This window comes from Vombatus ursinus, unplaced genomic scaffold (genome assembly GCF_900497805.2).
Source record: "Vombatus ursinus unplaced genomic scaffold, bare-nosed wombat genome assembly UNPS02014772.1, whole genome shotgun sequence".
NCBI classification, from domain to species: domain Eukaryota; kingdom Metazoa; phylum Chordata; class Mammalia; order Diprotodontia; family Vombatidae; genus Vombatus; species Vombatus ursinus.
Window position 1 is genome coordinate 10,957,531 of NW_020954550.1, and position 26,228 is coordinate 10,983,758.

Here is a 26,228-nt window from a genome sequence, read left to right on the forward strand (position 1 = left end):
GCACATGATAGAAATCTATTTAATACTTGTTGTTTGAATTCTGAATATTTTTCACTGGTTTATTTATTTTTTTATTTAATAGGTCTTACAAACATTTTCTTTCCTTTCGTCCACTATACTTATTTTTCTCTACCAGGTGTAAAAAGCCTCCTCATTTAAAATGCTATTAATATGCCTTAGATTAATGTGTGGTATGATGACCTGATCTTTTTATTTCCACAGATACAAATGAGGAAGAGGAAAAGAAAAAACAGAAAAGAAAAAACAAAGAGAAACTTAAATTGAAAAAGAAAAGAAAAAGGTACCCTTTAATCTTATAAATAGAACAGAAGAATAAGATTTTCTGGAATTTATTTGAAAGTTTTAAATTGATTTATTTAAATAGATTTACCAATTGTTGGAATAGGGTCTAGGACAATAGTCACACTCTCCTGAATTATTTGTATCATTCGTTAACAAAACCAGGATTGCTAGAGAGAGAGTTCAAGAATCAAAAATGATATAAAACATCTCATTCGTTGGCATTTGATAACCAAAGACTAACACACTTGACAAAATTATGAGTGGTAGCTGCCTTTTAAATTTTCTTAAATTAATCTCTCTCCAGTTATACTCTAGAGTTAACTGAAATTTAAAACGTTATATAGACCTTTAATCAAACAAAACAATGTAATGTCCCAAGTCTTTCTGATCATTTTTTCTCTCATATTTGTGTGCCCACTAAGATGAATGTCAAAATATATGTCTACATCTTCAAAATACCATTGTCTTGGAAGAAGTCATTTATTTTTCTAAAAAACTGTGATATATCCCTCTTGGGCTTAAATGTTCAATCATTTTCAGTCATGTCCAATTCTTCATGACTCTATTTGAAATTTTCTTGGCAGAGATACTGGAAGTTTGCCATTTCCTTCTCCAGCTCATTTTACAGATGAAGGAACTGAAGTCAACAGGGTTAAGTGAATTGTCCAGGGTCAAACAGCTAGTTAATGTCTAAGACCAGATTTGAACTCAGAAAGATGAGTCTTCCTGACTCTAGACCCCGCGCTGCATCCTAGATGTGCTTGTGCTTGAGTAGCATACTGAAAATCCGTCCATGTCTTTCAGGACCTTTGTCACTGTTGATCTCTCTATGAATTTTGACTATTAATTATTTGGGGCATTTAATAGGTTATAACCTGTTACCAATTTCCATTAAATAAATGACATAGAAAACATTATTGAGGATTCATGTTTCACTACTCTTATCTCAACTTCCATCCCTTCCCCCCCCAAAAAAGGAGTTACAGATTTAAAAGTGAAAGGGACCTTAAAAGATCATCCAGTTCACCCTACTCATTTTATATTTGAGGAACTTGAAGTCCAGAGAGCTTATGACTTGCCTGGGATAGAGGTAGCAAATAACAGAGTTGGTGTCCACTTACTCTGAATCTAGCACCCTTTCTAATGCACCACTCCTTAGTGTTTATGTAAAAACAAGACAAGAATTACCTAGGCTGAGATGTTGGAAAGGTTTTCTAAAAGCTTGAGTGTTTACCCACATCAGTGAAATAGTGTCAGTTAGTAAGTGTCTATTAAGCATCCACCATGTGTCAGGCACTGTGCTAAGAAAGACAATAGACAGTTCTTGTTCTCAAGGAGCTCACAGTCTAATGAGGGAGACAGTATGCAAACAACTATGTACAAACAAGCAGGATAAGTTGAAAATAACCAACATCAGGAAGGCACTCGCACTAAAGGGAATTGGAAAAGACTTCCTATAGAAGATAGGATTTTAGCTGGGACTTGAAGGAAGACAAAGAGGGCAAGGCAGAGGAGAGAGTATTCCAAACATGAGGGCTACCTTGAATATGCCTAGATCCTGAAGATGGGAGTGCATTGTGTAAGGAACATCAAGGAGACCAGTGTCACTGAATGGCAAAGAACAGGGTTGGGGGGGGGAGAGGAACCATATAGGGTAAAGAAGACTGGAAAGTTAGGAAGGGGTCAAGTTGTGAAGGGTTTTGAATGCCAAGCAAGATTTTATATGTAATACTAGAGGTGACTGGGAGTTTGTTGAAAGAGGAGGTGGGGCGGCAGGGAGGTGACATAGTTAGATCTGTGCTTTAGGAAGATTAATTTGACAGCTAAGTAGAGGATATACTGACATTATAGAGAGATTTGAGGCAAGGAGACCTACCAGTAAGCTATTGGAATAGTCTAGACCTAAGGTTAGGAGGGCCCACACCAAAGCGGTAGTAGTGTTAGAGTAAAGAAGAGGGCATATGTAAGAGATGATACAAAGATGAAATGACAGGACAATCACTGATTGGATATTGGAGGAAGAGGCGGGGAAATAGAAATTAATGAGGACAGCTAGGTTGTAAGCTTTGATTAACTGGGAGAAGGGTAGTATTTCTTTTTTTTTAAGGTGAGGCAGTTGGGGTTAAGTGACTTGCCCAGAATCACACAGCTAGTAAGTGTTATGTGTCTGAGGCCGGATTTGAACTCAGGTCTTCCTGACTCCAGGGCCGGTGCTCTATCCACTGTGCCACCTAGCTACCCCTGAATCGTAGTATTCTCAATGGTAATAGGGAAGTTTGGGAAGGGAGGAGGTTTTGAGTGGGGAAAATAATGAGTTCTGTTTTGGACTTGTTGAGTTTAAGATATCTTCAAAACATCCACTTAGAGATGATAGGCAGTTGGAGATGTGAGTGGAGATCAGATAAGAGTTTGGGTTGGATGAGTAGATCTGAGAATCATCAGCATAGAGATACTCATTGAAACTATGGAAGCTCATGAGATCACCAAGTGAAATCGTATGTGGGAAAAGAGAAGAAGGACAAGGGCAGAGCCCTAGGAAATATCTTCCATTAGCAGGAGTAACCTGGACCAAGATCCAGCAAAGGAACCTGAAAAGGAGCCGTCGGATAGACAGGAGGAGAACCAGGATAGATTAGTATCACAGAAACCTAGAAAGAAGAGAGTATATAGAAAAAAGAAGAGGGTAATCAACAGTGTCAAAGGCTGGAGGGAAATTAAGGAGAATGAGGATTGAGAAAAGGCCATCATGCCTCAGCGTAGAGTATTAATCACTGTGATTAATTTTATTTAATGTTGTTGGCCTCTAAAAAAGGAACCTTTCTTCCTTAATTGCTTAACATAGACTCGTTCATAGTAGAGTAAAAGTAATTTTGTGTATATTTTAAAACAGTTTTTATCATGTGTTTCACCCATTTAATCCATTATTTCGGCTCTAGATTCTAACATACAGAGAGCATCATGAATTTTAAGAATTATATTTATAATGTTTGTGTTTTTCTAAGTCCACAAATCTTGACACTGCAAATTTTTTATAAAAATTTTCATCACAAAGCTAATGTAAAATGATAACTCAGAATTCTGAACTAGTGTATGTTAAGATTTTGGGTAAATCACTTAATCACCCTCTGAGGTCCTTTCCAGCTCTAGATCTATGAGTCTGCTTCTGTGCTAACATAAAGAAATATATTTGCAAAATATCTAACAATGAAGTTTTATATTCCATGATAGGGAAGGAGCCAATGGAAGAGAGATCACAAAGAATGAATAGTATTTAGTGCCTAGTTAGCTTTTGAGAATAATGAAGAACAGTAATCAAAAGTGATAAAAAAAATAAAAAATAGAAAAGTAATAAAAAATTAGTATATGATAGAGGACAAGGGACAGAATCTGGGAGCAGTCACTGTTCAGAGGCAGGGAAAGAAATGGAAGCTGGAGAAGGAGAAAAAGGAGTCAAAGGTAACAGAAGAACTAGGATAATAGACTGTGACAGGAGTAGATCATTTCAAGGAGAAGGTGGCCATTAGGATCAAAAGCTGCAGAAATTTAGCGGAAAGAGAAGAAAGAATATTATTGGTTATTTTAGGAGGGGCAGAACCAAATGGATTCTATAGAGAGATTTGTGGAGAGAAGAGTAGAAAGGTGATGGTAAAAATAATAGTAATGATAGGAAGCAGAGGTGGACCGCTCTAGAAATTTGTCAGTAAAAGGAAGAAAGGGAATAGAATGGTAGCTAGAAAAGACACAAGGGTCAAATGAGGCCTTTTCAAAGTAGTAGAGACCTAAAAATGTTTGATGACAGAGGGGAAAGGAACCAGTAGGGCACAATTGAAGATGTTATAGAGAAAAGGGAGAAATGAGGGAACAAGGTCCCAGAGGAGAGATGTAAAGGGATGAGATTGTGATCACCTGTGGTCCAAAATTGACCTTTTATCGTCCTTTACTTTTTCTTCCCATACTGCTATTGCAGTAGAAGAAACAGTATAAAGTGAGAATGCCAAAGTTCATCTACAACAGAGGTGTTAAAGTTCTGCAAAACTCCCCAGTGCAGTAGGAAACAGATTGAAATGTAATTGGGAACTATTTAACAAAATAAATAAAAATACAACATAGATTGTGTTAATTTGTGGTTTCTAAGTCAAAATGCAGCCAGTAGGGATCCTATTGTATTTGAGTTTGATACCACTGATCTGGAATGCAAAGATCCAGTGTAATTATCTCAAGGTAAAGGTGATAAGGGGAAGACCCATCATTCCCCTATACACACAGGCACACACACACACACACACACACACACACACACACACACACACACACACCTTTCTAAAAAAAAATATTATTAATAAGGTTGTTTAGATGTAGGAGAAATTCTAGGATATCAAGCGTTGTGCAAATAAAATATCTAGGTAGGGATATCTGTTAAAAACACAAAAGTACATTTTTCCATATAGAAAAAAATGCTGTCATTCTCGTGTAGGTTCCAGTTTCTAGGCACCTCTCAAACCTGAAACCTAAAGGTTTGTCCATCTCTGTTCACCCTAAACAGTTAAAACAGAGACAGGGCCTAGAACTTGTTCGTTAGAGAACAGTATTTTCTTTATGTATCTAGGTTTTATCTTATGTATTTTAAGAGTGGTTTTGGGGTTTGACATTGATTTTTTGTTGAGTTATTTGCCTATTTCAAGTTTTCCATTTTTGTTTCATGTTTCACTATAGTTCATTAACTTATTGAGATGTGTGTGTGAGGCTGGGGAGAGAGAGAACTTTTTGCAATCTTGTCCCATGTCATTTGAGAGCCAGGAAAAGGTAACATGTTGCATAGCTTTATATTCAGTTTTGAAGCCTTGGTTTTTATGTAAGGGTGTGAAGTTTAGGGAACCTGCTCTAATTCATTATTTTCTACTAATTTGAAAATAATATTGAACAGAAAAAATAAAGCAAGGGGTTGCAAGGTCTTGCTTCATAAATACAGTTCTCTTTACATAAATGAGCTGTTCTGCAGACCTCTACTTAAAGTGATTTTTACATAGTGTTAATTTGCCCACAGAGGTGGGGAAGTGAGGAAGGGGGAGGCAGGAAAGAGTCGCATGTCCATAGAGGGAGGGGTCCAGCACACAGTTCAAGGATATGTGGGGGCCAGGGACAGAGAAACAAGAGTGGGAGGAGAAACACATATGACCAGCCAGCCACATGGTCACCTGGCTGGAACTGAGAGGAAGAAGACACAGGGGGCAGACATGTGGACCCAGCCACGGACACAGACAGGAGAGGATGGGTGACACAGAGTGGTACATGGAAGCTGAGGACAGACTGGTGGTACTTGAGCATGAATGGAAGACAGATATGTAGGGGCTGGATACTCAGGCAGGTGTGCAGAACAAGGCAAAGGTCTCCCCTTTCAGCACTAGAGGTCTCAAACCAACATGGCAGTGGCAGTGGTGGTCTGTCCACTCATCTGTTATTCTGCTTTCACTTGGAGGGATTTGATTTCTTTCAAAATTCTTTATGTAAAGTTGAATTTGCAACTGTCTGTATAGAGTATTTAAGTAGGTAATGAAAACTGTATTGAAATGTGTCTGCTATTCTGTATCACCTCTTAGCCAAAGAGATCCATACTTTTATTTAACTTAAGGGACATTTAAAAAAATGTATCATTTATTTTCATCCTTGAGCCACCCTTATTCATGTAAAATTATAACTGTTCATGTAATTCAATTAGTGAGCCACCCTCATCCAAAAAGACCTGGGTTCAAATTTTGTCTGCCTCTCACACATACTGGCTGTGTGATCCTGGGCAAGTCCCTTAACATCTCAATGCTCTAGATAACTCTCTGAGATTATAATTTCCAGAGAAGGTGCTGAACAGCCTCAATAAGAGAAAGTTTCCTCACTTAGGAGTTCTGTAAACCAGAGGCATCAGATAATGCTCCTAAGTGCTGTAGCTCAGATGAGATTAAAATGTAATTGGGAAATATTTAACATAATAAATAAAAAACACAATCAAACATAGGCAACATTAATGTGTAGTTTTCTAAGTCAATATGCATCCACAGGAGCCTTAATTACGGTTTCAGGCCCCCGTTTTCTATTTGAGTTTGACACCACTGTCTTAGACCAGTGGAATCAAATCCAGTCTCATGCCTGTAACTATCTCCCTGTCTCTTAGGGAAATATACTAATTTTGTAGTGAGTTTATTTTTGTGCAAATGAATTAGATAAATATATAATGACAAATGATAATTGCTACTTAAATTAAGCTTTTTTTAAGTTTTTATATCATAAGGTTAGTTATAAGAATGAAAAATGAAAATTACAATTAGATGATTTTACCTCACTAGGTTTAAAATATGTTGATAAATTGGAGCTGAGAAGTTTATATTTTGCTGCTTTCTCTAAAATGAATATAAATTCTTGTTCAGGTTTCTCTGTCAGCCATTGATTTGATAACCAATGCTTATCATATCCATAGGTCTGATTCATCTAGTTCTACTGAAGAAGATACTTCAAAACAAAAGAAACAGAAATCCCAGAAGAAGGAAAAGAAAAGGGAGAAAAAAAGCAAAACAAAAAAAGGAAAACATCACAAAAAGGAGAAAAAGAAGCGAAAAAAGGAAAAACATTCTTCATCTTCTGATAGTTCAGACTCTTCTAGTAGTAACTGAGACATCCACTCGTTCTGCTGACATTTTATATTTAAGAGATTTGCTTCAGTAATTATGCTTTGTATTAAACTCACACCTTCCAAGCAAGCATTCCTCCATGTACAAGGCCAACACCGCTCTTGACCTACCTGGGTTGTGACTATGAAGTACTAAGGATTATTATAAAGTTTAGGAGTCAGTCTTGTTAGGGACATATCTTATTCATTCTCCTTAATATGTTTTTCTTTGCTATTAGCATTGCTTTAGAAATTTATTGTAAAGTGTCATCACGAAAGACAAAGAAAGAACTATCTGTACAAGTAGCCTACCTGATTGTCGATGCTATTACCAAATGTCTGTCCACCTTCCCAGGGAGCAAATCTAGGAAGTGAAACATTTCTTTGGGAAGCAGATCCTTCCAGACATTCAGCATCTTCCCAAAAAAACCACAGCAAAATCAAGTAGCCTTATATTCTATTATGTAAGTAATAATATATTGTTTTTATAGGACCAGGCTTTTTGAATGTTAGACAGGAATAACATTGCCTTATGGGTCTTTTTTCTTTAGAGAAATGGAATGTACAGAAAAGTACTAAATGCAGGAGCCTTGTTCCAAGTTTTACTCTTATATGAAAAAAAGTTCTTAGTAACTGCCTAGTGTGGGTTTTTCCCCCTAGTAGTTGTAGTATTTTTTTTTCTCTTTAAAGACCAGTCTATTTTGAGCATTTATTCCTAGCATTGCTGCTCTACTTAAGACTTAAAGATAATATTCTGTTGATCAGTATTTTTAGCAGTGACAGCTGTATGGTTTTGTAGATGTGCCACATTGGCATATTTAAAAGTGATACCTCAGATATCAACATCTGTATTCTGGGGGAAGATGGAACCTTCATTAGGGTTTTTTTTTTTCAATCAGATAAAATATCAAAATTTTATGATGCTTGTTACTATTAGAGTAGTACAGAAATTTTTATAAATTTGAAATTATATACTGTATTTTGTCAAATAATTTTTAAATGCTTTTGAAACATTTGACATTAATTCTCATGCTTTCTTAAGTGGCCAGTTGGGGCAGAAGAAGGAATTTGATTTTTACTTTGTCATAATCTTTAGCAGATGCATAAAATAGTTTTAATTAAGTTATCGATGAAGAAAGACTGAAGATCTTGACCCTGCCATCTGTTTGGAAAATTAAAAGCTACAGAGTATTATTAGAAATAATTTGTCTTCATTGGCTATGACCTTACATTTTTCAAATAAAAATTATATGTTTGAGCATTCCCAGTTATAAACTAGCAGACTTAGATAACCTGTCCTATATTTTTTTTCTTTAATAATGGCCAACATTCTTTGTGGTTATGATCAATAAATTAAAGATTTATCAGATTGTATCAGCATTTGTAATGCCAACTTATTGACCTGTTGCCAGCTAGCCTTATATCCTGAGCACATGACCAACGGTTCCTAGAGCTGCCTCAGATGAGAGTTCTGACTTCAGATAAGTTCAGTCAACAGTACTGAAGATAAAAGGATCTGTGTTTGAGAGGGTATCTTACTGTGCCCTTTTCATTCATATTGCCTGAATGGAAATGACTTTTTACCTTTTCTAGCCTTTTTTTTTTATATTTGAAGGTATTTTTACCTTATATCCATGCCCTGAATTTCCATGATGCCACACCCTCATATGTGTTTCTTCCAGTTGGGTGGCCGTGGAGACTTAAGCACCTTCAGCTTCTCCTCGATTACCTTGACAATGACAATTCAGCAGTTGTCAGTCCAAGTCAATTTTTTGTTCAACCTTCATTCCTACAAATTAGTCATTCCCAGCTTCACTGAGAAAGAGATTCAGTTTTTTAAATAGTTTAGACAGTGCCTGGAAAAGACTAGCCAAGATGACAAAGTAAATTGGAAGTATTATAGCACAATTTCCCTCCACAAATACTCCACAGAGACCTAGAAAATGCATGCTAAAGCCTGATTGGGAAATAAAAAGGAGCAATAGAGTGAGTCATTTTTTCTAGTCCAGGTTCATGTTGAGGAGCAGAGGACTATCGCATTGGGATGGGGTCTAGCTGCATGGAGGAGTGTAGGGAATGAAATGGGGTTTAGGACTGTTTACAAGGGCAAGAAGAGGTCCTGGATCCAGCTATGCGGGGAGCAGGAAAAGATCCCGACTGGTAGGTCTAGGTAGACTCTAGAGCTAGGTCTCAGATGCAATGCAGTCTGAAGAGACCTATACCTAGGGGGATAGCTAACCAGGGCAAAGAGTAGTCCTAGGCACGAAGCTGTGTTCTGGGTGTGGTGCAGGAACATAAGTGAGTAGCAGCTATGGGGCTCTGACCCCAGGAGTGGAGCAAGATCTCAGACCCAGTCCCCACCTCAGGTTGAAGGCTATAGCAGGATAAATAGTGTAGGAAGCTCAGATTAAGGGAGTGTCTGCAGTTTTGTTGCTCTGAACTTAGTGTCTTTCAGCTACCTGATGGTGATTGTGTTTAGTAGCAGTCTGCTGGAGCTCCAACTAAGAGCAAGCCCACCGTTGTGTTACTCAGACCCAAACCAGGGGCAAGCGCTTGTAAAGCTCAGTCAGGAGGGCAGCAGTCAGATCTCGCTGTCATTTTGGGAGCACTGAAAACTGACAGGTTCCCAGCCTGAGATGCCTATGGGGTCCTTGAAAAATGCAACATTCATTACCTGGTGAAAGCAGCAATGAGACCCAAGAGAATACAAAACAACCAAGCACCAGACATTCTCTCCAAAAGGGTACAGAGCCTGACCCTAATGCAAGTCCATTTGGGGAAATAAGACTGGAACAATGGACAAACAAAAAGAATCCTATCATTAAAAAGCTATTTGAGTGACCAGAATGCCCCAAACAAAAAGAGAATGACTCTAAAACAAGTAGAAGCAAAGCCTCAAAGAAAAACAGTTTGTGCACAAGATCAATTAGAATTCCCAAAAGAAATACTGTAACAACTGAAAAAAAAAGTTTAAAATGGTTTTATGAATGAAGTGAAAGTGCTAGATGAAAGAATTGGGAAAGAAATAAGACCTTTAAATGAATGATTTGGAAAGAGAATTAACAGTTTAACACAAACATTGCAAAAATCTTACCTAAGCAAAAGAGTCTTAAAATTAGAATGCACCATCATATGTAATGGGGACAAGCTAGAAGCATTTCCAATATGATCAGGGGTTAAACACGGATGTCCATTATCACCACTGTTGTTCAGTATCATACTGGAAACATTAGCTTTATCAATAAGAGAAGAAAAAGAAAGTGAAGGTATTAGAATAGGCAAAGAAGAAACAAAGATATCACTCTTTGCAGATGGCATGATGATATACTTAGAGAATCCTAGAGAATCAAGTAAAAAAACTACTTGAAATAATAAACAACTTTAGCAAAGTTGCAAGCTGTAAAATAAACCCACATGAATCATCAGCATTCCTTATATTACCAACAAAGCCCAACAGCAAGAGATAGAAAGAGAAATTCCATTTAAACTTACTGTAGATGTTGTAAAATATTTAGGAGTCTACCTCCTGAAACAAACCCAGGAACTATATGAACACAATTACAACACACTTTTCACACAAATAAAGTCAGATCTAAATAATTGGAAAAATGTCAGTTGCTCATGGGTAGACTGAGCTAATATAATAAAAATGACAATTCGACCTAAGCAAATTTACTTATTCAGTGCCATGCCAATCAAACTACCAAAAAATTGTTTTATAGAGTTAGAAAAAATAATAACAAGATTCATTTGGAAGAACAAAAGGTCCAGAATATCAAGGGAACTAATGAAAAGAAATGCAGGGGAAGGTGGCCTAGCCATTCCAGATCTTAAATTGTATTATAAAGCAACAATCATCAAAACTGCTTGGTACTGGTTAAGAAATAGAGTGGTGAATGGAATAGGTTAAGTATGCAAGACACAGTAGTCAATGACTATAGTAATCTATTATTTGATAAACCCGAAGACCCCAGCTTCTGGGATAAGAACCCATTCTTTGAAAAAAACTGCTGGGAAAACTGGAAAAGAGTATGGCAGAAACTAGGCATTGATCAAAATCTCACACCATATACCAAAATAAAGTCAAAATGGGTTCATGATTTAGATATAAAGGCTGATACTGTAAGCAAACTGGGAGAGCAAAGAATAGTTTACTTATCAAATTTATGGAGAACAGAAGAATTCATGACCAAACAGTAGATAGAGAACATTACGAAAAGCAAAATGGATAACGTTGATACATTAAATTGAAAAGTTTTTGCACAAACAAAGCCAATGCAACTAAGATTAGAAGGAAGGTAGAAAATTGGGAAAGAATTTTTACAACCAGTCTCTCTGATAAGGGCCTCATTTCTAGAATATATAGAGAATTAAGTCAAATTTATAAAAATACAGGTCATTCCCCAATTGATAAATGGTCAAAGGATATGAACAGGCGTTCTCAGATGAAGAAATTAAGGCCATCTATAGTCATATGAAAAAATTCTGTAAATTACTATTGATTAGAGAAATGCAAATCAAAACAACTCTGAGGTATCACATCACACCTATCAGATTGGCCAAGATGACAAAACAAGAAAATGATAAATGTTGGAGAAGATGTGGGAAAATTGGAACACTAATGCATTGCTAGTGGAGTTGTGAAATGATCCAACCATTTTGGAGAGCAATTTGGAACTATGCCCAAAAGGCTATAAAAATATGCATTCTCTTTGATCCAGCAATAGCACTTCTAGGGCTGTATCCCAGAGAGATCATACAAATGGGAAAAGGACACACATGTACAAAAATATTCATAGCAGCTCTTTTTGTGGTGGCAAAGAATTGGAAATTGAGAGGATGCCCATCAATTGAGAAATGGCTGAACAAGTTGTGGTATATGAATATAATGGAATACTGTTGTACTATAAGAAATGATGAACAGGCTGACTTCAGAAAAACCTGGAAAGACTTGTGTGGTCTGATGCTGAGTGAAATAAGCAGAATCAAGAGAACATTGTACACAATAACAGCCATATTGTGTGATGACTAATATTGATAAACTTAACCCTTCCTGGCAATACAAGGATCTAAGACATCTCCAAAGGCCTCATGATGGAAAATGCTATCCATATCCAAAGAAAGAACTATGGAGTTTGAATGCAGATCGAAGCATACTATTTGCTACTTTTTTTTCTTCTGTTAAATTTTGTTTCCTCCTCCTGGTGGTTCCTCCTATTGGTTCTAATTCTTACTTACAACATCACTAATGTGAAAATATGTTTAATAAGAATGTGTATGTGTAGCCTATATCAGATTGTGCTCCGACTTGAGGAGGGTGGTGGGGAGGAAGGGGAGAAAAATTTTTAACTCAAAAGCATATGGAATTGATTGTTGATAAATCAAAATAAGTTAGTTAAAAATAAAAAAATTAGAATGCATCAAATACATGAGGCAACAAATATTAAAACAAAGTCAAAACCCTGAAAAAAATAGAAAAAAAAGTAAGATACCTCATATCAAAAACAATGACCTGAAAAACATCAAGGAAAGATAATTTAAGAAGCATTTGGATTGCCTCAAACCCATGAACATATTAAAGCATGAGAGAAAAATGCTCAGATCTTTTAGAAGCAGAGGGCAAAGTGAAAAAAGAAAGAATCCAAGAATCACCTCCTAAAAGAAACCCTAAAATGATTGACACAACACCAGAAAGAAAGAATTCAAGGCACCACATTTAGGTTGGCACACAACTTAGTGGCCATCATTATATAAAGGAATAGAGAATTTGGGATATGGTATTCAAAAGACAAAATATATAGGCTGTGTTTACAAGTAAGAATAACTTACCCAGAAAAACTAACTATTAGCCTAACAAGGGAATGGGGAGGGGCAAGAAGAGACTTTTAATGAAATAGAAGATTCCCAGCCATTCTCAATGAAAATGCCAGAAGTTAATGGAAACTTTGAAATACAAACATGGGAGTTGAGAAACAAAATACATCGAAATGAGCAATCATAAGAGATTTAACAAGGATGAAATGTTTACGTTCTGATAAGGGGAGATGGCATAAATGACCCTCGAAATCTTGTTACCAGGGTTCATAGAGGGAGTTAAATAAGACAAAGAGTCTGGGAGTACTTTTGTTGTTTTTGATGGTTATAAAAGAAGGAAGGGAGAGGGAAAGGAATACACTAGGGGAGAAGAAAAGATCAGGAGAAGTTATTTCACATAATCAGTGTCTGCAAGTAGGAAAATATAAAGTTTGTTCAAGGAAGAAAGGGTGGAAGGAGTGGAGGGAAGAATATGCACACAGTTGGGTGCAAAATACAGTTCACTAGCAGAAGAGAAGGAATAAGAGGGTAGATTCAGGGAAGTATTATTCATAGGCAAAACAATTTCTTAACTGGAGGTTAGACACACAAGTTTTAAAGTGTAAGAAATGTGTGTCTAGCTCTCAGATCCTTGACTTTTTTCTTGTTTTACTCTTGCCTGAAATTTCTAAAATTACAAATTGAATGTAAGCTGCTACACATAAAATTATGGACTCGTCACATTGAATTTCTGGTGTGGTTGACCTTTATAATAGTGATCTTAGAGCAAAGGATAAAATGTACCCAGTTATTGACATGATTATTTCAAACCTTCACTTGATTCCAAATGTAGTTTGTTTATCTTATATTGTTACATTAAATAAATGAACAAATTAGACTCATTTTCTAATAGATGATCACATATTGATCAAACTTCATACATAAAACAACACTAACAAAGGTTTTAGTCAGGTCAGCCAAAGGTATATATAATACCTAATACCATTTCTTCACTGACCATATTATTGTTGTTCAATGGTTTCAGTCGTGTTCAACTCTTCGTGACTCCATTTGGAGTTTTCTTGGCAAAGATACTGGAGTGGTTTACTATTTCCTTCTCTAGCTCATTTTATAGATGAGGAAATTCAGACAAACAGGGTTAAGAGACAACCCCAGGGTCACACAGCAAGTGTGTCTGAGGCCAGATTTGAATTCAGGAAGATGAGTCTTCCTGACTCCAGGCCTGGCTCTCTATCCACTGTACCACCTAGCTGCCCACAGCTTTTTTTTTTTAGATGCTCCATGAGCTTTAGTTAATTGCTTCTAAGTCTGTGCTTTATCAATTTTATTTGTTTTTTCATTATGCAGTCCTTTTCCTGGTTTCAGGTATAAATTCTGATTAATTTTCTTCTGTAGTGAACCCAGGACTTGCTTTAAGAATTGAATACCCATTCAACAGCAATACAAGTTGTCATTCTCGTTTCTACTTTTATCAGTTTATCATAACAGAAAGTGAACAAATATTCTTCTGCAGTGTGATGTGGCAGAAAATGCATTGGAAAGAGCTCCAGGAGACCTAGATTCTCCTATTAACTAGCCTTATGACTTAGGGCAAATCACTTCATCTCACTGGTCATCAGTTTCTTTATCAATAAAGTTTAGGGGGTTGGAGCTGCAGTTTCTTTCTTCAAAATGTTGACTCATTTAATAGAATATAAATAAAAAATTATATGCTATTTCAAATAAGTTACTATCATTCAGTAATAATAAAAATTCTGAAGATTATACAAATATGACTATCACCAAAATGGCATTTTATCCAATATGTAGATATTTCAGTACTTAACTGGAATCACTTTGCAAGTGTTCACACATAGGCACATACACGGATTCATCTTCATCTAGATAGAAAAGGAGACACGGTCTTTTAAAAGGGGAACGCATCAAGATTAACTCTTGAGGTCCCTGGACTTGAGGTAAAGAATTTGCTTCCAGATAGGCAGACCTAATACCTGCTTCCTTCCTTTTCTCCCATCCCACCTGTTGCTTAAGAAGTCTCACTGGCACTCCTTAATCCATTACACATTTTCATCACATAGAAATTCCATGATCTCAGATCTTTTTGTAAATCTAAAAGCTTCAGTAACTGGGAACGAACAAAACAAGTCTATATGCATACTTAAAACAACAAATACAGTCCATAGATCATTGTAAAAAATTACATCATTTAACAAAAAATTAAAGATACATGTAGAAAATTTGCCCCAAAAAATTAAGTTTATTTTTTAAACATAATCACAATATAGTTTATTCCAATTTAGAAGAAATTGCCCTAACTAAATAACATAGAGGATTTATGCCATATCAAATTCTATTTGCTTATTTTTGTTTTCTCATTTTTACCTTTTTTTCTTCTTTCTAAGACTTCTGTCTTATTACTAAATAATGAAACCAGGAAGAAACCTAATTCAAAACCATATAATGACTTTAGCAGATAAAAACAACAAAATATATTGAGTATTTATCAAGGCTATGTGAAACATTGGAATTACACAGTTGTGCTTTATTTGACATGGTATCTTTTCCATGAATATAACTCTTTGAAAATAACTCTTATTGGCTCAAGCTGCCAGATCTTTAAGCTTTGTCTCAATAATCTATGTAACATAGTTACTACATACAAAATAAAACCATACCAGTATCTTAACTAACCTGTTCCTCGACCCAAATATCCCTCAGAGATAATATCTGGCTGTAACTATTAAAATAACCACTCTTCTGGATTTTTATCCTAAAAGCTTAAAAATCAATTCACAATGTGTCCGCGGCAATATTATAAATAATTGCCATAAATTTTCACCCTTCATAAAAATGAATACCAAGTTCTCAGTACATTCAAACAAAATGTCATTCTTGTAATGGGAATTTTTCTACTTTCAGACTTTCATGCACTATTAAAAAGCAATTTTGAATTTTAAACTGAAACAAATTTGAACTATTTCTTTGAACTTGATAGGTAGTTCAGTGCATTTATTTTAACTCTAACTTTAGCTCATGAGCTATTGCATTGATGGTGTATAAGATTTGCTCAGGTTTTTTATTAGGAATTTTGGCAGAGCTTGGTAAATAATGCCCACCTATCTCTGGGGTTTTGCCTATGCAGAGTAGTAAATCTTTTCTTTTGTAAACTGAGTCTTGGCAAAAAGGTCAAAATAAATGTCTACCTCACTTAAGAGAAAAACATGCCCAAGTAAAATTTGCTATAAATTGAATCCTATTACCCCATTTATTTCCATTATAAGTTCATAACTGGACAAACTGAGATCACAATTCAGAATTAACATCTTTGAAATCACACAATTAAGGAAAAATAGATAACTTTATGATGATACTTTAACAACTTTATTAACAACATTTCTAATATTAACATGTTACACGAAAAACAAATCAGAAAGCTGAAATACTATACTAATTTATGTCCTATTGTCTATAGAGTAGGATTACAGAATTATTTAATGAGAAGCAGTGGAAATAACTTGTTGTACCAAATTAGGGTCAGAGAGCCAGCCCAGGAAAGTATTTCAGAGGCCTATTAGCCTAATGCCTCATTTTACAGATAAGGAAACTGAGGTGGAGGGAGCTTATAAATTACTTGGCCAAGGTCATACAGGTAATAAGCACCACAGATGGGGAACCCAGCTTCTGTGACTCCAGAATTAGTCCCCTCTCCACTGAATAACCTGAAACTCCTATTACTTACCATGGAAACCATTGTAATTAGATAAAGGAAACACAGGGCTTTTGGCACATGAACCTAATGTATATGGACCTCTTTATTTTAATGGGAAAATGGGTTAAGAAAAAAAGCTTACTAAACATAGATTGGTCTGAGAATCCTCAAGGGACTGGAACCAGGAAATATACTTTGTTTATCTTACCTCATGTGTAATTATAAACAAAGTACCATTTCTTATTAAAAGAGGCTCCAAGACAATTAAATTTGAAGTTTGAATTATTTGAATTATCAAACACTCACAACATGGCACAAACCTTCTTATGCCTTTTTCTTATACTGTAGTAGACTAATAGATATTTTCATCATTTGTGTGGAAATTTAACTGTATTTCTACCAAAGTACCTCATTAACCTAATTCCCTATTATATCTAACGCCACATCCTTGAGCAAGGCATTTGAGTCATGAAAATTTCAGTTGCTCAAAAAGCAACTAGATTATTTGCGAAATGTGATGCAGGGGTGTGTGTGTGTGTATGTGTGTGCACGTGTGTGTGACTTTATGTCACTGTTGTCTTGCTGAAAAATTGCATCTGAAATTGCGAAGATACCTAAAATACATACTGTTTTCACTCTCGTCCTTCCACCAAATTCCTAAAATGCAGTATTTTTAGCGAATGAGCGATGTTGGTTTGTCATATCCATCAGCTTTTCTTGAATGATCTCATCTGCATCACATGATGTTTCCTTTGTTGAATTTGAAACCGCACTTGAATTAGTAGCTTTGGCTTTTCTATTTGAGTCACCTGTAAATAAATACACAAAACACAAATAACTATAGAACATTATTATATAAAGTTAGGTTTTTGAATTTTTGCTAAATTTGAATGGTGGAATCATTTTTCCTGGAGGAGCAACATTTTTTAAAGTAAAAGTATTATGCTAGAAATCACTTCCAATGCTGTGAATGAGATATAATTAATTCTTTCCTGAAAGTTAAAAAAAATTTTTTTTTGATGAAAGTGAAAAGAGACAGTGGTACAGAACAGAATGCTAGTCCTAGAGTCAGGAAGATTAGAATTCAATTGCATCCTCACACTTGCTGTGTGACCCTGCGCAAGTCATTTAACTACTGCCTGCCTCGGTTTCTTTAACTGTAAAGTGGGGATAATAATAGCACCTACCTCCCAGGGTTGTTGGGAGGATCAAATGAGATAACACTTGTAAAGCATGTGGCACAATCCCTGGCACATAATAGAAGCCCAATAAATGTTGCTCCTTCCTTCTCTCCCTCCCTCCCCAACATACAACAGCAACACTGAATTAATTTTCATTCATACTTTCTGCCTCCATGATTCTATGACAGAAACACATACTAGATCAGCAGGTATTAATAAATCACACTTCTACAGCACTTTAGCTAACAAAACAGCCCTGAGCAGTGAACAGCACAAGTATGGTTAGCCCCATTTTACAGATGAGGTTAACAGGCTTAGAGAAGTTTAAAGAGGTTTGCTTGAAGTCACACAGCTGGTAGGTGCCAGAGCTAGGACTCGAACCAAGCTTTATTCAGAGTTCTGTACATTTCTTTTTTTTTTTTTTTTTTTTGGTGAGGTAAATGGGGTCAAGTGACTTGCCCAGAGTTACACAGCTAGCGAGTGTTATGTGTCTGAGGCCGGTTTTGAACTCAGGTCCTCCTGACTTCAGGGCCAGTGCTCTCTATTCACTGAGACACCTAGCTGCCCCTTGTACACTTTCTACTATGCCAATCTACCTCTCCTTCACAATTCCCAGGCCTAATTGATATTTGACACTTATACTAAGGCTATATCTCCATTGGGGGGGGGGGGAAGTACATAGTGCAACCAGTCTATTCATCTTGACCAGAGTCATAATCAAGATGAGCGCTATTTATGAAGACCAGCAAAAAGAATGCATTGGTTGTGCCATACTCCATAATTTTTGTAATTTAGTAATGGTGCACATTTATAATCCAATTGCTTCATTTTATGGATGAAACTGAGCCCTAGAAAGGTGACATGACTTAACCAGTAAAACCGTTAACACCAGAACTAAGTACAGTGACTCACCATCTCCTTCAGTCACTGCATATAGACAAACTGAGACTACCAACCAATGGAAGCAGAATAACAATAGCTATAACAGCTAACATTTCTGTGATACCAAGGTCCTCGCTGAGAATGAAGGACAAACAACAACAACAACTATGTGCCAGGCACTGTGCTAAACACTCTTCAATTATTGTCTCATTTGATCTTCACAAAAATCATTAGAGGTAGGTGCTTTATTATCCCCATTTCATGGATGTGGAGACTGAGGCAAACAGAGGTGAAGTGATTTGCCCAGAGTACCACAGCTAGTAAGTGTCTAGGGCCAGATTTGAACTCAGGTCTTCCTGACTGCTCTATCTACTGTGCCACAAAGCTGGATCAGAAGCAGAGCACTCATGATGTAGATATTCACTCATTAAAAGTTGGGCCTGAAACTATTCTTTTTAACAAATATGCTTGATAGTAGCTACTTTTCTAACATGAAAAAGTTTCCAAGTATAAAGCCAATGATCTACAAAGAAGAGTTTCAATCCATTACTTTTCTTCAGAACTTTTCCAGTGGTGCTGATAAATTACTGTCATTTTGTACCTTTAACATCTTGTTTGCCACTAAAATCCTATTATACCTCATCATGGAACAGAAGTCATCCTGGATTTTCTAATACAAAAGCATATGCTATATCAAATTCTATCAAACTGGAAAGTTATTGAGTTTAGACCTTGGAATAGACTGTCTGTCATCTGAGGACCAGTCAAACTCAGTTTGGAAAGGTTTATGTCCAGCAAGCTGCCCACTAGACAATGAATTGGGAAATGGGGCAGAGATGGAGTACAGTAACTCCCTAAGTGGAACTTTATTTGACAAGGTAGAATGTGTCCACCAGCCTGAACAATAGCTTCTTGCCCATTCAGCCTGTATGGGTATGAAAGATGACTAGTTTCATTCATTTTACTACCTTTTATTGTGAGGAGTGGCTGGCAAGGAATTTGGACAAACTGGCAAATTTTTCATTCTTATTAGAAAAATGGGATGAACATCCCTTGGTGTTAGAATATAATTTAGCTGTTAAGTATTTTAGTTCCTGAGACATGCACTCCAGGCAGTGTAGTAAAGTAAAATCAGAAGACCTGGGTTCAAATCTTATCCCTGCCACTACTGTGATATTTTGTAAGTTATTTAACTTCCTTGGGCTTCAGTTTCTTCATTTGCAAAAATGAAGATGTTGGACTAAATAAACTCTACTGTTCCTTTCAGTTCTGAATATATGATCCTATTTGTTGTTCAGTCATTTCAGTCATGCCTGACTCTTCATGACCCTGTTTGGAGTTTTCTTGGCAAAGATTCTGGAGAGGTTTGCCATTTCCTTCTCCAGCTCATTTTACGGACAAGGAACTGAGGCAAACAGGGTTAAGTGACTTGCCCAGGGTCACACAGCTAGTAAGTGTCTGAGGCTGAATTTAAACTCATGAAGATTCCAGGCCCAGCACTCTAACCACTGAGCCCTATATGGTCTTATACAAGAGTTTTAAACTGTAGATTTTTCTTTGTAATTTTAACATGATAAAGAGACATGAACACATCTGTTTTATGAGATATTTGTTGTAACATCCATCCTTCCAACATCCTCCCACCTAATATTATGCAAATGAGTTCATAAGATAAACCATCGTTACCCTGGGTTGCCATGTTTCCATGATTGGCAAGGAGATCAAGTGCTTGGTGGAAGAGACAATTTCTATGTTCTTTTGACCAGTGTGGTAGGAACAATATCTACCATGTAGGCTAAGGTAGTTTTTCCTTAAAACGTATTAAAAGCCAGCTTTGAGGCTTAATTGACTTAGGAAACTGAGATTAAGGCTCAAGGCATTGATTATTCCTCCCCCTTAAGCTTCAGTAGTGCTCCAGTATGGTCAAAACAGAAGCAATGCAACAGCACTCAACTGAATCAATGCTGTGTCCTTGCTGAGTATCTTTTCCCTGTTATGGCTAAGTGATGCTCGTTGTGTTAATTGTCATTGTGGTGGTGGTTTTTGTCCTTCATTTTTGAAGAGGACCATGACATCAGGGAGATGATGACATGACTTACAATTGATTTTCATTTGAGTGAGGGAGGACTGCGCAAGGTTGCCAGCCTCACTTTCTCCTCCAGAACCATCTGGGTCCAGTGGCTAGATATTCATCAAGACAACTGGAGATGGTTTGTTAACTGTTAGATGGTTTGCAGACATCTCATTTTGTTTCAGTTCCAAAGTTGAAACACCAGACCCACCTGAATCAGACCTGGACTATATATCATAGTCCCTTTATTGTATTATACATACATTATTATATTGTGAGTATTATCTATCTATCTATCTATCTATATATATATATATATATAGTGTATGTGAAAGTATTATAATTTCTGTGGTACACAATTGAGGAGAAAGTTTATGTTACTTTATAGTTTGTTTTGTTTCTCTGTTTACCCTTTTTCAGTATCATTACATTAATCAAGGAGGCAGTTTTAAAACATAAATATAGCTTTGTTTGAAAGGCCAAGGAAACAAAATATAATTGATTACTATTTTGGGCCTAGTGAAGATAAGTGTCTGAAACACTTGTAAAAAAAAATGAAGATCTGTACTTTAATTGCTTTAAATAATGCTCCTCAGAAGTCAGCAGTTGGTTAGGTCTCCTCCTATTTTGCTAATCCTGACATGTGTAGAGTCATGTTTCCTTTGACTTTCAAAAAGCCATGTTTTGCCCAATCATATTCAACTCCCTAATAGATAAAAACTATCAGCTATTTCCTAACTCAGTTAATTTGGGTGTTCTCTGTAATTTATCTACATTCCAACTACTCTGATTTCTCTTATATTTATTCTAGAAGCAATTAAAATAATTTATCATTTAATCTGCCTCCTTCCCACTGAACTCTATAGGTTTGCAAAATTTTATTCTAATGCTATGGCATTGGATTTTCTCTTTCTTTTGAAAATAGTGAGGTCCCCTGTGGCTCATTCTTTTAAACATGAGAGAGGACACAACTAATTAGACCTGTTTATTAGAGCAATTCCCCTAATTTTTCAGACCATGAGGGAAAATTCAGATTTTAAACACCAAACTGACTTGATTTGGTTAGTCAATCAAAACAAATAGTGTTCACTGTCTTTCTCGAATTAGTACAAAAGGGCCTTCTGTTTATACCCCACCAATAAATTATACTAGGTACACATGATGAGAAAAAAAGACATTTACAATCTGGAGCATGGAAATAATAGACGTTATTCAAAAGTCACTGCTTTCCCTCCAGTAATACAGGAGGAGAAAAGGAAATAAAACTGATAAGGAAAAGATTATGAGCCTCAGTTCTGGCTTTTCTTTATTTAGATAGAAAGCTGATTACCTGATATGCAAACTAGGGATAATGCTACTTGCTCTTTTCTTGATCATAATGAGATTGCATGGATATATTCTGAAGCAAAGAGGCAGCTAGCTGGCACAGTGGATAGAGCACTGAGCCAGAAATCAGGAAAACTTCAAAATCAGACACTTAGTAGCTGGGCAAATCACTTCATCTCCACTTGCCTCCGTTTTCTCATCTGTAAATGGAATCTACTTTCCACGGTTGTTGAGAAGATAAAATGAGACAATATTTATAAAGCTCTTTGTTAACTTTAAATCCCTATATAAATGCTAGCTATTATTATTATTATTAATAAAGACACATATGATGCACTTTAATTCCTCAAAGACGTGTTACACATGAATAAGCATTTGTTTATTTCCTTTTCTTTCCATTCTGGAGATTGCCTAGAACCAATAATTCCATTTCCTCTTTTTCATTGTGTTCTTCTTAAATCTGGTGTTCATATATCAACCTTAGCCTTCCTTCAATCTTTTTTACCTTTTGGCTGTTTTTTTTTTAATTGTGCATGTTTAAATTCAGGTCAATAAGTAAGCTGGCAACATCTTTTGACCTATCATCAACAGAAATGTGGCCAGTGCTCTCCTTCTTAAAATTGCTATGATTTTGTTCATCTTTTTTTCTGATTACATTCACTTTTAGAGTCATTCTTCAAGAAGCACATATATAACCCTAAAAACCTTCCTACTCAATATCCTCTCACCAAAATTTTCATGTATTATTGGGACTAAAGGCATCTTACAGGTCTTATTCCCTTGTCATCAGGCAAAACTAGAGCTAAATTTTCTTTCATTAGCTGCTCACTAAAGTACTCCTCTGATTCTTCTGTAAGGGAGAAGATATGTGAGTCCCTTCCCACACCTCGTTTGTCATGATATGTCACAGAACCATGCCCAGAAGGAGATGACTCATCTGGCTGTCTGAGTTTTGAAGCCACTGCAAGCCACAAAGAGACCCCTGCAGGAAAGGGAGAAGTGGGGAGAGTGAGAAGAGCAAGGAGATTTCTCTCTTCTCATCCCACCAACATCAACCATCCAGCTTTGAATCAGAACTACCAGAGCAATATGAGACACTGCATCCAGCAGGGAGTAGAGCCACACTCCAGATAGATGCAGATAAAGAATGAGACCTGAGAGAGAAAGCATCTTCCAGGAGAGTGATTCCTAGCAGATGAGAAGAGAGTTATATACCATAGTTAGAAGTAAACTTTGGGAGACCAGCACTTTGTCCAGCAAAGGCACTACATGTGGACCCCGGAAAGTGAGCAAGACTCCCAGGCCCTGCAATACCAGGCGTTGTGTATAGCCTTTGCCACATGTGTATCCTACATGGGTGCCACCCTACCAATATGATTAAGTTCAAACCCACTCTTACAATGAACTCTGTGTGCATTTATGGGAGAGTATCCCAGTTTTATAATGGGAATTTTTTGTAACTACTACTCTTGCTATTCTATTTGAGTAAGAGTTTTGGCTAAAAGCTAATTGTGTCTACTGGATGATTGCTAATGGGAAGGACAGCAGTGGGGGCATAGGAGCTAATAGTATTAGTAGTCTAGACCTACAATACCCCAGATAGTAACTGCTTTTGTAGGGATCTGACCTGCAAGTACAAATTGGGATAATCTCTCAGAGGGGTTAACTAAACTTTATTAAGGGATGAGACTGACCTTGGACTCTTGAAGGCTAGGCCAATGGAATGCAAATTCTAGCTGGTTTTATCCATCTGGGAAAGCCTTAAGTACTGTCCAACAATATTATCTTAGGACCAGCTAAATTCATTACTATATCATTAGCCATCAGTTGATGATTTGTGAGTGTGTAGGAGAAGGTAGATGTCTGGTTATAGCAACTCACAAAAAATATCCTCTAAGGCAGGGAAAGGTTGTAACCTGCATTAGTGGAGGGAGTACTCATAGCTATGAAATCACAGATTTTCTAAAATCTTTTCATATCCTCCTATCTTCATTCACACCATCCTGAATCTTTATGTACCTTCCAGTTAGTAATTTAGCTACTTCTCTTCATTCTTCTGTGTGAAACTCTAAATTCCTATTAGTAGTAAACTTGTTTCCATCAGAGATAAATATATGTTAGTTCTTGGATATTATGAAAATGATTACATTTTATATCATGGGTTTTTTGCTCTGAATCAATCAAAATACATACCTTGGACTACCACTGCAGATGGTCAGTGAGCCAGGTTCACAGTTGAATTAGAGGAAGAAGATGGAATGAATTGCATGTGGAAAATTTCATAGGACTTTCAAAGATCATAAGATGCTGTTGGACACAAAACCCATCTTTTTAATTTTAATGTTCGCCAAATCCATTTTTAATTTTTGATTTTCAGCTGTTTATTTAAACAATGTAGAGTTCAATCATTTTAATTGCACTCCATATTTTTCTTCATTCTTCTTGTTTTGTTTTTTGTTTCCTTGTTTTTTTAAGGAATATCATGACACCACGGTCAGGATCACACAAGATTTAGCAGCTTCTACATTAAAGGATCAGAGGACTTAAAATATGATATTCTGGAATGCAAAGGAGCTAAGATTATAACCAAAAATTACCTATCCAGCAAAACAGAGTATATTCCTCCAGAGGAAAAATGCATAGTTAATGAAATGAGGACTTTCAAGCATTCTTGATAAGAAGACCAGAGCTGAATAGAAAATTTACCATTCAAACACAAGACTTAAGAGAAGCATAAAAAGGTAAACATGAAAGAGAAATCATAAGATATTCAATAAGGTTTAAATGTTTATATTCCTATAGGGGAGTATAATAATTGTAAATCCTAAGAAATTTATCATTATTAGGACAATTGGAAGGAATTTACATAGACAGAGGGCATGGGTATGAGATGACTATGAAGAGTTGTATTCAAAAAAATAAAATTAAGAAAGAGGGATGCATTGGGAGAAAAGGGAAGGGAGAGGTAGAAAGGAGAAAATTATCTCACATAAAAGAGGCACAAAAGATCTTTTATGATGGAAGGGAAAATAGGAGGAAGGGTAATGCTTGAGCCTTACTCTCATCTGAATTGGTTTAAAAAAGAATGTACATACACACTCAGTTAAGTATAGAAATCTATTTTACCCTTCAGGAAAGTAGGAGAGAAAAGGGATAAGAGAAGAGGAGGGGTACTGAAAGAAGGGAGGCTGTGTGGAGAGAGGTAGTGGTCAGAAGCAAAACAGCCTTCTCAGGAGAAAAAGTAAAAAGAGATAGAAGGATAAATAGTGGGGAAATCAGATGGAGGAAAATACACAGTTAATAATCATAACTGTGAATATGAATGGGATGAACTCACCCATAAAATGGAAGTGGATAGCAGAATGGATTAAAAAACAGCATCCAACAATATGTTGTTTACAAAAAAAACACACTTGAAACAGACATACAGAGTGAAAATGAGGAGCTGGAGCAGAATCTACTATACTTCAGCTGAGGTTAAAAAAAAAAGAAAGCAGGGATAGCTATCATGAACTCAGAAAAAGCAAAAGCAAAAGCAAAAGTAAACCTAATTAAAAGAGATAAGCAGGGAAACTGCATTTGGCCAAAATGTACCATAGACAATGAAATAATATCAGTACTAAATATATATGCACCAGATGGCATAGCATCCAGATTTTTAAAGAAGTTAAATGAGCTACAGGAGGAAATAGACAGTAAAACTATCCTAGTGGGAGACCTCAACTTTCGCCCCTCAGAATCAGACAAATCTAACCATAGAATAAACAAAAAAGAAGTTAAGGAGATGAATAGAATTTTAGAAAAGTTAAATATGATAGACCTCTGGAGAAAATTGAATGGGAAGAGAAAAGAATATACCTTTTTCTTACCTGTATGTGGCACTTTGACAAAAATTGACTGTGTCTTAGGGCATAGAAACCTCACAACCAAATGTAGTAAAGCAGAAATATTAAATGGTTCCTTTCCAGACCATTATGCAATGAAAATTATATTCAAAAAAGGGCTGTGAAAACATGGATTAAAAATTAATTGAAAACTAAATAATCTAATCCTAAAGAATGAGTAGGTCAAAGAATAAATCATAGAAACAATTAAAAATGTCATTAAAGAGAATGACAACAATGAGACAACATACCAAAATTTATGGGATGCAGCCAAAGCAGGGGAAAATTTATTTCTCTAAATGTGTACATCAGTAAAATAGATAAAGAGCAAATCAATGAATTGGGTAAGCAACTAAAAAAAAAACAAACAAATTAAAAATCCCCAATTAAACACCAAAATGGA

At 36.1% G+C, this 26,228-nt stretch overlaps 1 protein-coding gene and 1 long non-coding RNA gene across 2 annotated transcripts in view; one reads left to right on the forward strand and one right to left on the reverse strand.

The window, feature by feature from the left end:
• Nucleotides 1-264: 264 nt before the first annotated feature.
• LOC114044233 lies at nt 265-8,332 on the forward strand. Its single transcript, XR_003569194.1, has 2 exons — nt 265-301; nt 6,770-8,332. It is a non-coding gene; the product is annotated as an uncharacterized LOC114044233 (long non-coding RNA).
• An 8,806-nt stretch (nt 8,333-17,138) lies between these two features.
• The window catches only part of SHISAL2B (shisa like 2B), a 30,563-nt gene continuing 21,473 nt past the window's right edge, over nt 17,139-26,228 (reverse strand). Inside the window, exon 3 of the mRNA XM_027863373.1 lies at nt 17,139-17,290. Coding sequence (XP_027719174.1) covers nt 17,139-17,290 — 152 coding nt within the window. The remainder of the gene's footprint in view (nt 17,291-26,228) is intronic.